The sequence below is a fragment of the Apium graveolens genome, chromosome 11, assembly GCF_009905375.1.
Source record: "Apium graveolens cultivar Ventura chromosome 11, ASM990537v1, whole genome shotgun sequence".
Lineage (NCBI taxonomy): Eukaryota > Viridiplantae > Streptophyta > Magnoliopsida > Apiales > Apiaceae > Apium > Apium graveolens.
The window spans coordinates 91796809-91808212 of record NC_133657.1 but is presented as its reverse complement, the minus strand read 5'-3'; the positions used below and the strand labels follow the sequence as shown (position 1 = coordinate 91808212).

General features: G+C 32.7%; 1 protein-coding gene across 1 annotated transcript; it reads right to left on the bottom strand.

The window, feature by feature from the left end:
- Positions 1 to 2943: 2943 nt before the first annotated feature.
- LOC141698542 (serine/threonine-protein kinase BSK2-like) lies at positions 2944 to 9874 on the bottom strand. Its single transcript, XM_074503245.1, has 10 exons — positions 9495 to 9874; positions 8807 to 9042; positions 8371 to 8506; positions 7557 to 7690; positions 6217 to 6322; positions 5447 to 5532; positions 4891 to 5079; positions 4625 to 4783; positions 4391 to 4504; positions 2944 to 3492 (listed from the first exon to the last, which is right to left on the bottom strand). Exons 1-10 carry the CDS (start codon positions 9559 to 9561, stop codon positions 3241 to 3243), a joined length of 1479 nt encoding a protein of 492 aa, XP_074359346.1. The 5' UTR covers positions 9562 to 9874; the 3' UTR covers positions 2944 to 3240.
- Positions 9875 to 11404: the final 1530 nt, after the last annotated feature.

The following is an 11404-nucleotide window of genomic DNA, read 5'->3' as shown; positions in this document are numbered from 1 at the left end:
ATTATTTTTGTCAAACCCGAACCCGAACCCGAACCACTAAACCCGAACCCGAACCCATCGGGTTCGGTTCGGGTTCGGTTCGGATTCGGGTTTGTAGATCACTATCAAATTGCACCTTAATTTGCACAAACTCTAGTAAAAAATTAGTAGGCTCTGGTTTAAGCAAAGTGCTCATAAATATGACGATATTGAAATTTTTGGGATTGAATTAGAGGGTTCAGAGAAGAAAATGGATAATATACCTCTATGAATAAAATTGTTGATGAAATAATGCAACAATCTTGACTTTTAGTATACTTGTAGTGAAAATGCTGCTAAAAATATATTTAAACAACTTTAATGCAATAGTTTGTAAAAAGTATAATTTTTTAGTACTAATATTAGTAATATAATATATTATGTATTATATTATTACTTATAAAATATAAAATATTATTTATATATTAACACTGGTTTCGGATCGGGTTCGGGTTCGGAACGGAACGGGTTTCGGGTTTTCGGTTCGGGTTCTAAACGGTATGTCTTAAAACCAAACCCGACCTAAAAATGGTTCGGGTTTAAAAATCAAAACCCGAACCCGAATCCAAATCCGAAATATTCGGGTTCGGTAAAACCCGATCGGATCGGTACGGATCGGATATCTATCGGTTCGGTACAAATTGTCATCCCTACTTCTATATGACACCCGCACCCGCATTTCGTCCAGTCACAAACAATTTTATCATTTCTGTGTCTGCAATTAAATATGTAGATGGATATATATATATATATATATAAAAATATTCTACTCAATCTCTTCACAAGAAGCTATGTTATTCATAAATCAGTAGGTATCGAAATGGATCCTAAATTTATTTTCAAATAACACATAACATCTTTTTATTCGTTCCATTTCATTTACTAGAGATTGACCAATAATATATTGACATCGTTTGAAAGGCTTTCGGGGACCCTAACATTTCTCTTCATAAAATGTAAAGCTTTTCCTAAATGTAAATATTTAAACGTAAATGAAAATTTAGATAAGCACTGTTTCAGAAAACAGATCACATTTTATAATAATGATAATAACATTATAAAAATCTGATCTTGTAAAGGTTCAATTTTTTTTTTTGATATTATTTTTCTAATCCCATTATGAAATTAATAATGCATATTTAAACTTGATATGTAAAAAAAAATCATCATTAAGACTAATTTACACCTGCATAGATTTCATTGTAAAAAGACCCTGTACCTTAAAATCTTAAAAATTTTAAGATCATTAATTTAAAAGGAAATAATCACTACTACTAAAGCCAAGGGATTTTTAACCATTACCATAGCTGCAAGTAGAGATGCACAAAAAGCCCGGTCCCGAAAATCTGCCCCGACCCGATCCGGTCAAAACCCGGTCAAACCCGGCCCGGTCCCGGCCCGGGCTTCGGGCCTCGGGCCCTATATTTTTAGGCAACGCCTGGCCCGGCCCGGCCCGGTTAAAAGTTCGGGTTTCGGCCCGGCCCGATTAAAATCCCGAAAAAGCCAGGTTATAATCTGATTATTTTAATATATTTTTTTTATATTTATAAATTCACATTTACTATAAATATAAATAATACTTTAAACACATATATATTTACATATTTGTGATTAATAATATTATTTATATACTTCATTGCATAAATAATGAAAGAAGATATAATAAGTACACTATATATATTTGGATATCATTGTTATGAATATTTGGATATCATTGTTATGAATATTTGGATATCATTGTTATCATAACAATGATAAAATATATTATATAAACATGTTTATTTTTTACCGAACTTAAATGTTTTCAACGAAATAATGTTTTCATAAAATATTCCATGTAAACTAATACATTTTTACGATGATCTAGTTGCTAACACATGTATTCTTCGAAATCTCTAATAATACTTGATCCGATTTAAATTAGAAAAAAGCTCGGCCCGATCCGATCCGGCCTGAAAAAAGCCCGGTTAGGCCCGCCTCGAGGGCCCAAACGGGCTTTGACATTTCCGGAAAGCCCAGCCCGGCTCGGCCCGATCAAAATCAAAGCCCGAAAAACCCGGCCCGATTAAAGGCTGGGCTTTTTAAGACCCGATCAAAATCCGACCCAGTGGGCCTTTTGTGCATCTCTAGCTACAAGCAATTAGAGACACACCAGCAACAAGTGATCCACACATAATAGGTCTCAGCACACAACAATATCTTTAACAAACCTAGTTTTCCTAAGTAATTTTTTCTTCGAAGATGATACTTCTTTTGTCCCATTGAATTCTATACATTATTTTTCGGCACGTTTTTCAATACTCTTTTAAAACATACTCCCTCCGTCCCAGCCATTTGTATACAAATGGTTTGGGCACGGAGGATAAGACATAGTAGTTAAATAATGTTATTTTTGGGAATTTTGGTAAGATAGTGGGACGAGAGAGAAGGATAAAATATAATTTAGTGAGAAAAAATTATAAAGTTGGGTAAAGTGGTGGGACCAATCAATATTTAATGGATAAAGTGAGTGTAGTGAGGGTAAGTAGTGGATGTAGTTGATTTTTATATTATTAAATTTTTACTATTTTTGATAAGTTTGAAATGTATAGAATTGAATGGGACATTCAAAAAAGGAAAGTGTATAGAATTGAATGGGACAGAGGGAGTAACTCAACAATATTTAAAAAAAAAAAATCTAAATAAAAGTTTTATGTTTAAACTTTTATTAAAAAAAAAATTAAAAACATTATGAAACTATACTTTATAAAAACCTCAAAATACGTGCAAATAGTAAACGTATACAATCCCACGGGACAGAGGTAGTAACTGATAGCATAGCCCAGGATTTATCCTCTATCATCCTTGGCCAGGGTCGATTCTGGTTCACCCTCCGGATTGAAGACTCGACTCTATAGGCTTATACAAGTACTTGCTAAAAAGAGGTAGGAAAGTAATATTTTCTTCTAACATTAATTCTTTTCCATGGAAATCGTGTCATACAAGTGCGCTCAAAACCTATTTTTCACCATCCAAATTCTGTAATTCCGATAAAGGCTTGACAACTTATTACTTGTATATTGGTCAAACACCCACAGGGGACAGTATGACATTTCTTGTAAAGATGTGTCATAATATATTTTACACCTACCACTAGCACTGACCTGATTCAGCTCGAGTTTAACTAATTTAATTCAACAAGACGAAATGGAGATTTATCAGTTTTGAAATGGAAATCAGGTCTTAATTTCGCCAATTGTTTTGCTTCTTTGAGTCGAACGCTGCTCCATCATTAAGCATATCCTGAGCATCAGTTTCCATGCCAAGTTTGGAGAGCGCAAGCGCCTGCAGATAAAATGCAGTTGGCCACTCTTGTATGCAAACCTGAGCCTGCATTGCATCTCGTAATGCAAGTTCCGCTTGGTCGTTCATCAAATAGGAAAGCGCTCTTCGAGCAAAGATAGTTGCTGAAGGAGCAGGCATCATCACTACCAGCTGTTGATTATTGGGCAAAAAATAGAAAAAGAGAAGACTTAGTAAATAGTAAATATTACATTACAAATTTAGCATAAAACAAAAATTACATAACAGGGTCTCAAGACTTAAAATGCAGAATAAATATCAAGCATAATGGTTATACTGTACAGCATGTAAGGTTGAGGTGAAATTTTAAATGGAGTTTGCCCGAGGAGATGTTATTTCAAGCCAATGTTGAAACTTGTGGAACTTTGACAAAGATTATCATTACCTTATGCCAAAAGAAAGCGAAAGCAAATCCTACACATGAACTTCTAGCGTTCATGCAAATAAAAATGCTCAGAAATGAATATCCACAACTCTAATTTCATTGAAAGAAGGAATTTGAAGCGTCGATTATTAAAGGATGCTAGATAGCTATTGTGGTAAATCTTAATAAAGGCAGTAGATTACTTAAATCTATATTCTCTGTCACACAGAACAAAGAGAACAAATGCTTCAAGTAAAAATTCTTTGCTAAACAGGAAACCACATGCATGAAAAAACCACCAAACTTTAATCTGGTGTAGTGTTGGACTTTAAGATGTTTACTGAAGCTTTTGTTGTAAATGCATATTCATAAACAAAAGAATATATATGTCAGACTGAGCAAAGTTGCACAGTCGAAGTTCAGATGACACGGAAACGTATTGGATCAACTTGAATACATGAACTCGTTATCTCTTTTTTTTGCCAAGTGAACTCATTATCATCCTGCAACAATATTTGCATACTTTTGATAGGAACTTAGGGCAGGTCACTCTGTGCAAGTATAACTTAAAACCCAACAGACTAGTAGACTACTGCACCTGATTAAAATGGTATTTTGACGGCAATGTTTAAATAGTATTCGAAGAGACATTACGGTTTATTATACCTTTGAATAGTAATCAATTGCACTCTTAAAATCCTTGTCCCTGAATGCTATATCTCCAAACTTTTTTGTGTTTAACATATCCTGCACTTGCTGCGTCCATTCTTGAAATGACAGCTACATCAAAAGATTAATTTATTACAGAAGCTGCTAAACGGACATACTCAGAATACCTAAAAAAAGTGCCGAGAAAGAAGTACATTAGCCAATTTTCACCAAAATGGAGAGCTAATTTACCTCATTTTCAGCACCCTCTTCATCCTTGTAACCAGTTTTAAGCAGTATATCATGCACAGCAGTAAGATCCATCCTCACACAAGCCTTTCCAAGAGGAGAGAATATGGTTGGGACCACTGGTGCAGTTTTTGTAAGCCCCATTAAAACATGAGATGCCACCTGAACATGCATATCAAAGCTCGGAAAAATTATGGAACTGAAAAAATATATAGCCACTGCAGAGTAAACAGAGTGTGTAGAATGATCACAAGTACAAAATATATAACCTCTTTCTGCTTTTGCAAAGGTGAAACTGCGGAAAGAAGAAATTTGCTATCAGGCCGGTCCCTAGCCTCGGCCTGGAGACATTTTGAAGCAAGTTCAACAAATTTAGTAGCATCCTCATTGGCATACTGCCCTTCCATTGATGAGTCCATTAACAGCAAGACATTTTTTCCCCTTATCAAGTCCAGTGCCTGTAAACAAAGAACACGCTAGAATAGTTGGCAATGGAGAAGACAAAAATTAGCATAGTTATTTATAATTTTTAAAAAAAAACACCAGGGCCAAATAGTGAGTATAACATTTCTAGGAACTTGTGCGTATAGTGATATAATTGGCACCTCCCCCCCCCCCCCCAAAAAAAAAATAATAATAAATTCAGCAATGAGCTAAATCATGAAACATAATTTAGAATCATAATGGCTCATCAGTCTACAGATCTAACATATATGTTCTCAGACAATGTATCAGTACTTCAGGTAACTTGTAGAATGCAACTGAAGCTGGGTATTAAAAAGAGTTCATTAATTAATTTTAGACTATAAAGTTTAGGATTCATACATGGCTTGGAGGGATATGTTTCCCACTCAGAAGATCTAGCAGAACTGTTCCATAGCTGTAGATAACACTCTCAGGGATAACCCGGCCTACAAAGCATATATTTTAAATCACTATGAAACCATGTATTGGTTATCACAAAATATATTGGAAGTATGGTCACTGATAGAGACTATGGTTACCTAAGGAAGGACAAAATATCCATATAACTAGTTAACTACTTTATCTACTGTATTTAAGCTTCACAAAAAGTAAAAGAAGAAATCAATCCCCAAGTTTTTGTTTGCGAAGTTATTAGCCTGCAGAAATGACTACTTTATCTACTGTATTTAAGCTTCACAAAAAGTAAAAGAAGAAATCAATCCCCCAGTTTTTGTTTGCGAAGTTATTAGCCTGCACAAAAAAAAGATGTACATGCGAAAGCAACACTAATGACACTCCTTTGAGAACTTTTCCTACGCAGGAGGATTCTTTTAAAGAGTTTTAATTTTAGAAGAGCTCACTTCATTAACCTAAATTCAGTAACTGTTAAAGTTCACCTAACACGTGAGGTCCAAGCACAAGAAACCAGGAACACAGCAGTACATATATTTTAATCCCGCCGTATCATACTGAATTTTTTGTCCTTTCGACTACTTAACTTTCCATGGTAAGCTTCGCAGCCTTCATTTACATTAACTAGATTATATATCAAGGTGGCACTAGAGGCGAAGTTAGAGAAAGTAATAGAAAAAAGGCTGCATGACCAGATAAGCGGTCTATGTAGATTTTACCAGTCCGCAAAAACTCAGGCGGTGTATAAGCCAAGTTAGTGCTGTAGCTCTTCCCATCACGACTATTTTTCATGAGGCCAAAACTTGACAAACAAGGCTCACCCTCCTGCAATATGCAAAGACAATTTAATAAGTACACCAGCTTTTAGTATGGACGTACTTGAAGCCAGAGTTAGCACAAGATCTACTTATCAACCTAGTATAATCATGTAACATCCTAGAAATTAGAATAATTTGATGAACTAGCAATAAAATGTCTATATCTCCCTTAATAAACCACGAGGCTTTACAAGTTTAATGTTCAAAAGACAAAAGAACAACCTTGTTCCTTAGATACAGCGCTACAAGTAAATTATCTGCAGCCTCTAAATCATATTGAAACGTTTCAAGGACAAAGTGTGATTTTAAAGTTTGCTTTTGCATGAAGAGATATATTACTTTCTGGGAATCAACAAGAAACATACTCTACCATTCTATTTCTTTGACTACTTCTCCTGCTCTCCAATTTAGCTGCAGAGGCATGTTGCGATGAGCTTCGCTAGAACAATCGGCCGGTCATAAGTCATTTTAAAAAACGGAAAGTTTTTTCTTTACAAACAAACCTATATCATAATAGTTATTTTGCAGATAAAAGATGTCATTTATTACTATTTTTTCAAAATATTTCTTTTTAATATAAAGGTTTTATTTCTAAATAATTACTGCCACGTGTATTTTTTAAAATGTGAATTTAAAAACAGGAAATACCTAGGGTTTCAAAACAGGAAAAAACAAAAGAAAAGAAAAAAGAATAGTACATGTGATAATTTCTCTAGAAAAAATGATAATTATTTCAAGAGAAAAGGCTGAGGTGGCTCTATTGTATGCAATATATGACTATGGAACAAGTATATGTCCTGATTCTCTAATTTGTTATTGTCGCATGCAAAACTATGAGACAAGTATTTGTCATGGTCCAGCGATTCTTTACTATCTCATGCAAGCTCTATCTCACAACTAATTATCTTCACCTAATCATCCAACATTGTATCTTTCAAGAAATGAATTCAACAAAGTTAAATATTTATAATTATGATTTACATTTCAAATACAGACTCCAAAATAATCAGTGAGAAACTGGTGCGTCCCCTGCAGGTTTTAATTTTATGCATTTGTCCTGTACAGCTCAGTTACTACTATTTGGTTAACAACTTTCACCTCACTTTATTTATTTTTCTCATGCAATCATTTCCTTTATGTCCCCACTGGCCCACAAATAACAGAAAATAAAAATTAACAATCCCTTCTGAAGATAGATAAAGTTCTAACTGAATACTCTGCATCTCAATCATCTATCATACCTCATCAAAAAGAACTCTATATGCATTTAAATCATGATAGATCTTCCGGTCTTCCATATTGCAATGATCAAGTGCTTGTGCAATATGACATGCTACTCGTACACGCATTTCCCACGGCAGTGGCTGTTTATCCCCTATAACAAACAAAATAAGATCTTTGTTAAACAGAGTTGATCATGAAATAGGCTGAAGCATGGAAGGGAAAACAAATCTTTCACATCTGATTTGGTGCAGGCAATAAAGCAATTTTCCTAACAGTCTGCCGTTTACATGTGTATAAATGTATAATAATAGAGTTTTAGTTGAATTTATACACCAGAACAATAACAATAATTCGTGTCTATAACAGAAAGTAGACATTTCCAGCACAAAATATCAGTATGCAACAAACAAAGCTGCAATGTCAGCAATTATCGCCTGTGGTTTGAGACAATACAACAGAGAGTAAATAGTAACTAGATAAGAGTCACAGGGAGCTGCCTTCTTACAGACAAGAAACTAATAATTGATGGAAATTGGACAGATATCACAAACAGCTTTTATACATATATTAAATATCTTTAACCATAAGTTTAGGCTAATGCAATATTGAAGAAGGAATTACAGTGTCAACTGGCATGGAAACAAAAAGCTGGGCATGTCATTAGCCAGCCATCAGAATTCAACAAACATATTAAAAATTACAAAATAGAGGCAAATAACTAACTGATTTTTAGCATTACTTATAAAAATATATCTAAACAAATAATAATAAGTCTTTTAATTAACAGATAAACAAAACAAAAAGGTTAAAGAATTCAGAATAGTATCATACAATGGAAGAGGTGTTTAGACAGAGTATCATTTGGCATATACTCAGCCACTAACAGTCTCTCATCGCCTTCGGCACAAGCCCCAATAAGATTCACCAATCTTTTATGCCTTAGCTTCCCTACACCAGCTGCTTCCGCCTGGTTATCAAATTCAATTTAAACACATCAATTTGGAATCCTAAAACCCTTCCATTATATTTGCTACTCCTACAATTATATGCACAATTTTAATTTTCCACATTTTTTTTATAATTTATAAAACCCCTCGTATGCACAAGTTATAATTTTCCACATTTTTTTATATCAGCCGAAAGAAACTATTACAATCAGTGTTGATAGTTTAATTATTTTCAAAAGTAACCCTTTTCCTCAATTTCTAAATATATGCATTTCTCGTAACATAATAAATATTCAAAAGTTAAAAATGAAATTTTATACCAAAAACTGTTGGGGATCAGGCCAAGATTGTCTGGAAAAGCGCTTAACAGCAACAAAGTGATTGTTCTCGAGCTTGGCTCTGTAAACAACATTTGGAGCTCTTTCACCACTTTCAGAAACAATAAAATCACTGCTAAATCCATTTGTAGCTTTTCTAAGCTCATTTAGTTCGTACTCTTTAAAAACCTGAACTTGATTACCTTCAACTTCTTCAACTCCAGAATCATCCCCATTCACTGCAATTGGATATATATATATATATATCAATATAAACCCAATAAATGTTGATCAAGAAGCAAAGAAGAATGCTAGAGAAACTCGAATCTTTGGACAATGTATATCAAAATGCAAGAACCCAGTTGGTGTTTTCTTGATTAAATTCCATTTTACAGAGAGTTATGAGAAAATTAATCAATGAAATCAAGAAAACTCATATAATTAAAATTACATACAAAAGCAAAAACCCAGTTGGCATTTTCTTGATTGCATTCAAATGTATTAATGTCCAAACAAAATGTTGAACTAACAAACAAACTGAATACATGTTAATCAAGAAACAAATAATAAATGGGAAAAAGATCAAATCTTTGGACATAAGAACATCAAAATGCAACAGCCCAGAAGTTATTTTCTTAATAACAATCCATTTTATGAAGCTTTCTGAAAAAAATGATTAATTAAAAATTACCTGATTCAGGTTTAGAGGGGTTATCTGGAGAAGGAAGGTGAGCGGTTTTGGAGCTGAAACAACCCATATTATGGAATTAATTGTTTGAGTTTAGTTAAATAAGCATTGACATTTGAAGAACAGAGTGTAGTAGCTGAGTATTTTTATATAAATACTGAAAAAAATGGAGCTTTTATTTTTTTGGGCAAGAATGGAAACTGGTTTCCCTGCAAAAGGAAGTGGAGAGAGAGAGAGAGAGAGAGAGATGGTGTGAGAGTGATGGGGGGAGAAAGCGAGTGAAAAGGCTGCTAATAAAAGATATTGAGGAGTAAATCTGTGTAAAGTGACAGGTTATGAGAGAGGAAAACAAGGGACAATGGAGCAGGAGGTCACACTGTTTCTAACCCATTGCCTTTTCTCTGAGAAGCGGCTTATATTCGTTATCGTTTCTGAAAGAGTATTCGGGACGTATTTTAATATGAATAAAAAGTATAATTTTATAAATTTTTTAAAAAAATCATTTTTTGAATAAAAGTTTAAACATCATGTTTCTATTCAGAAAAGGAAAATTTTGAAAAAACGTTATATAAATATACTTTTTATTCATTTTAAAATACGTGTCGGACACTCTATTTGAAATGATAATAATTGGATGAGACTTAGGGAATAATAACTTGTTACTTTTAATTTTACGTCTGCACATTTTAAAAAAAAACTTATACACTTTTTTCCCCGAAAAAGAACTCATAATTTAAAAATCAATCTATCTATCTGTACCTCTCTATCTGTCTTTTACTGTTACTAGCCTAAAACCCGTAAGATACACGGTTATTTTAAATAATTGTTGTATTATTATTTTTATTTTAATATTGTATTAATTATAGTTGTTAAAAAAATAAGTAATATATTATTTTTTAGCCTGATGTCATTATATCGGCTAACAAAATATTTTTTATTTTAAAGTTTTTTAGTGCGGTTCAATAGTCTAATTATTTTGACAGCGTCAGTAGCATTTATTACTCCATCTGTCCCATTGAATTCTCTACATCACTTTTTGGCACATTTTTCAATATTCATTTAAAATATATCTCCATTATATTTTTTTAATTTTTTTCTGTATAAAAGTTTTATGTTTAAACTTTTATTCAAAAAAAAATTAAAAAAAATATTACGAAACTATATTTTATACAGACCTCGAAATGCGTGCAAATAGTAAACGTAGAGAAATCAACGGAACAGAGGTAGTATTTTTTAACTTGAACACCGTCTATATCTACCCAAACACTGTTTTGTACTCGCCTACTGGGTCTGGGTATATATATCTTTGTTTCAGGAGTTTCATCATTTTTAACGATAATATTATATAAGATAATTATGTCAAATTAAAAAATTAATTAATTCACGACAATTAAATAATTTCAGCAAGTAATTGTTTAAGAATTAAACTAAAATTAAATGATAATTCGTTGATAGGTATAATATCTTTAGGATAAAAGAAAATAATATACACTATTCATTTGGACTCCATATGGTCAAATTTGCTGCATCGAGTTAAAATAAAATAATAAATATTATTGACGCAGTGCGATGCACCAGTTTCCGTTAAATTAATATAATTTTATCGAAGATAGAAATATCTTAATTAGAATATGATTCCAACAATCTATATTTCGTTTAAAAATAACATTAAATTCTACATGAAATAGAAATATAGGGGTGAAACTAAGATACGGCGTAACGGTACTAAGATGAAACTAAGTACCCTATCAATAAATAATTTAAAGTCCTACGGAAATAGAATTGTAATTATAATATGGTATTTTTAAAATTTTATTTATTCAATCATATAAAAACTTTAATGTATTTATATAAATATAAAATAATAATAGATTTATAATCAATAAAATAAAATAATCAGGCAGAAACTGTGT

Excerpts from the sequence above, each read along its gene's own strand:
- LOC141698542 (XM_074503245.1), bottom strand. The coding sequence starts at position 9,561 with ATGGGTTGTTTCAGCTCCAAAACCGCTCACCTTCCTTCTCCAGATAAC. Across the intron at positions 7,691-8,370 it reads GTCTAAACACCTCTTCCATT|GGGATAAACAGCCACTGCCG; the intron begins GTATGATACTAT and ends TGTTTGTTATAG. Across the intron at positions 3,493-4,390 it reads CAATTGATTACTATTCAAAG|CTGGTAGTGATGATGCCTGC; the intron begins GTATAATAAACC and ends AATAATCAACAG.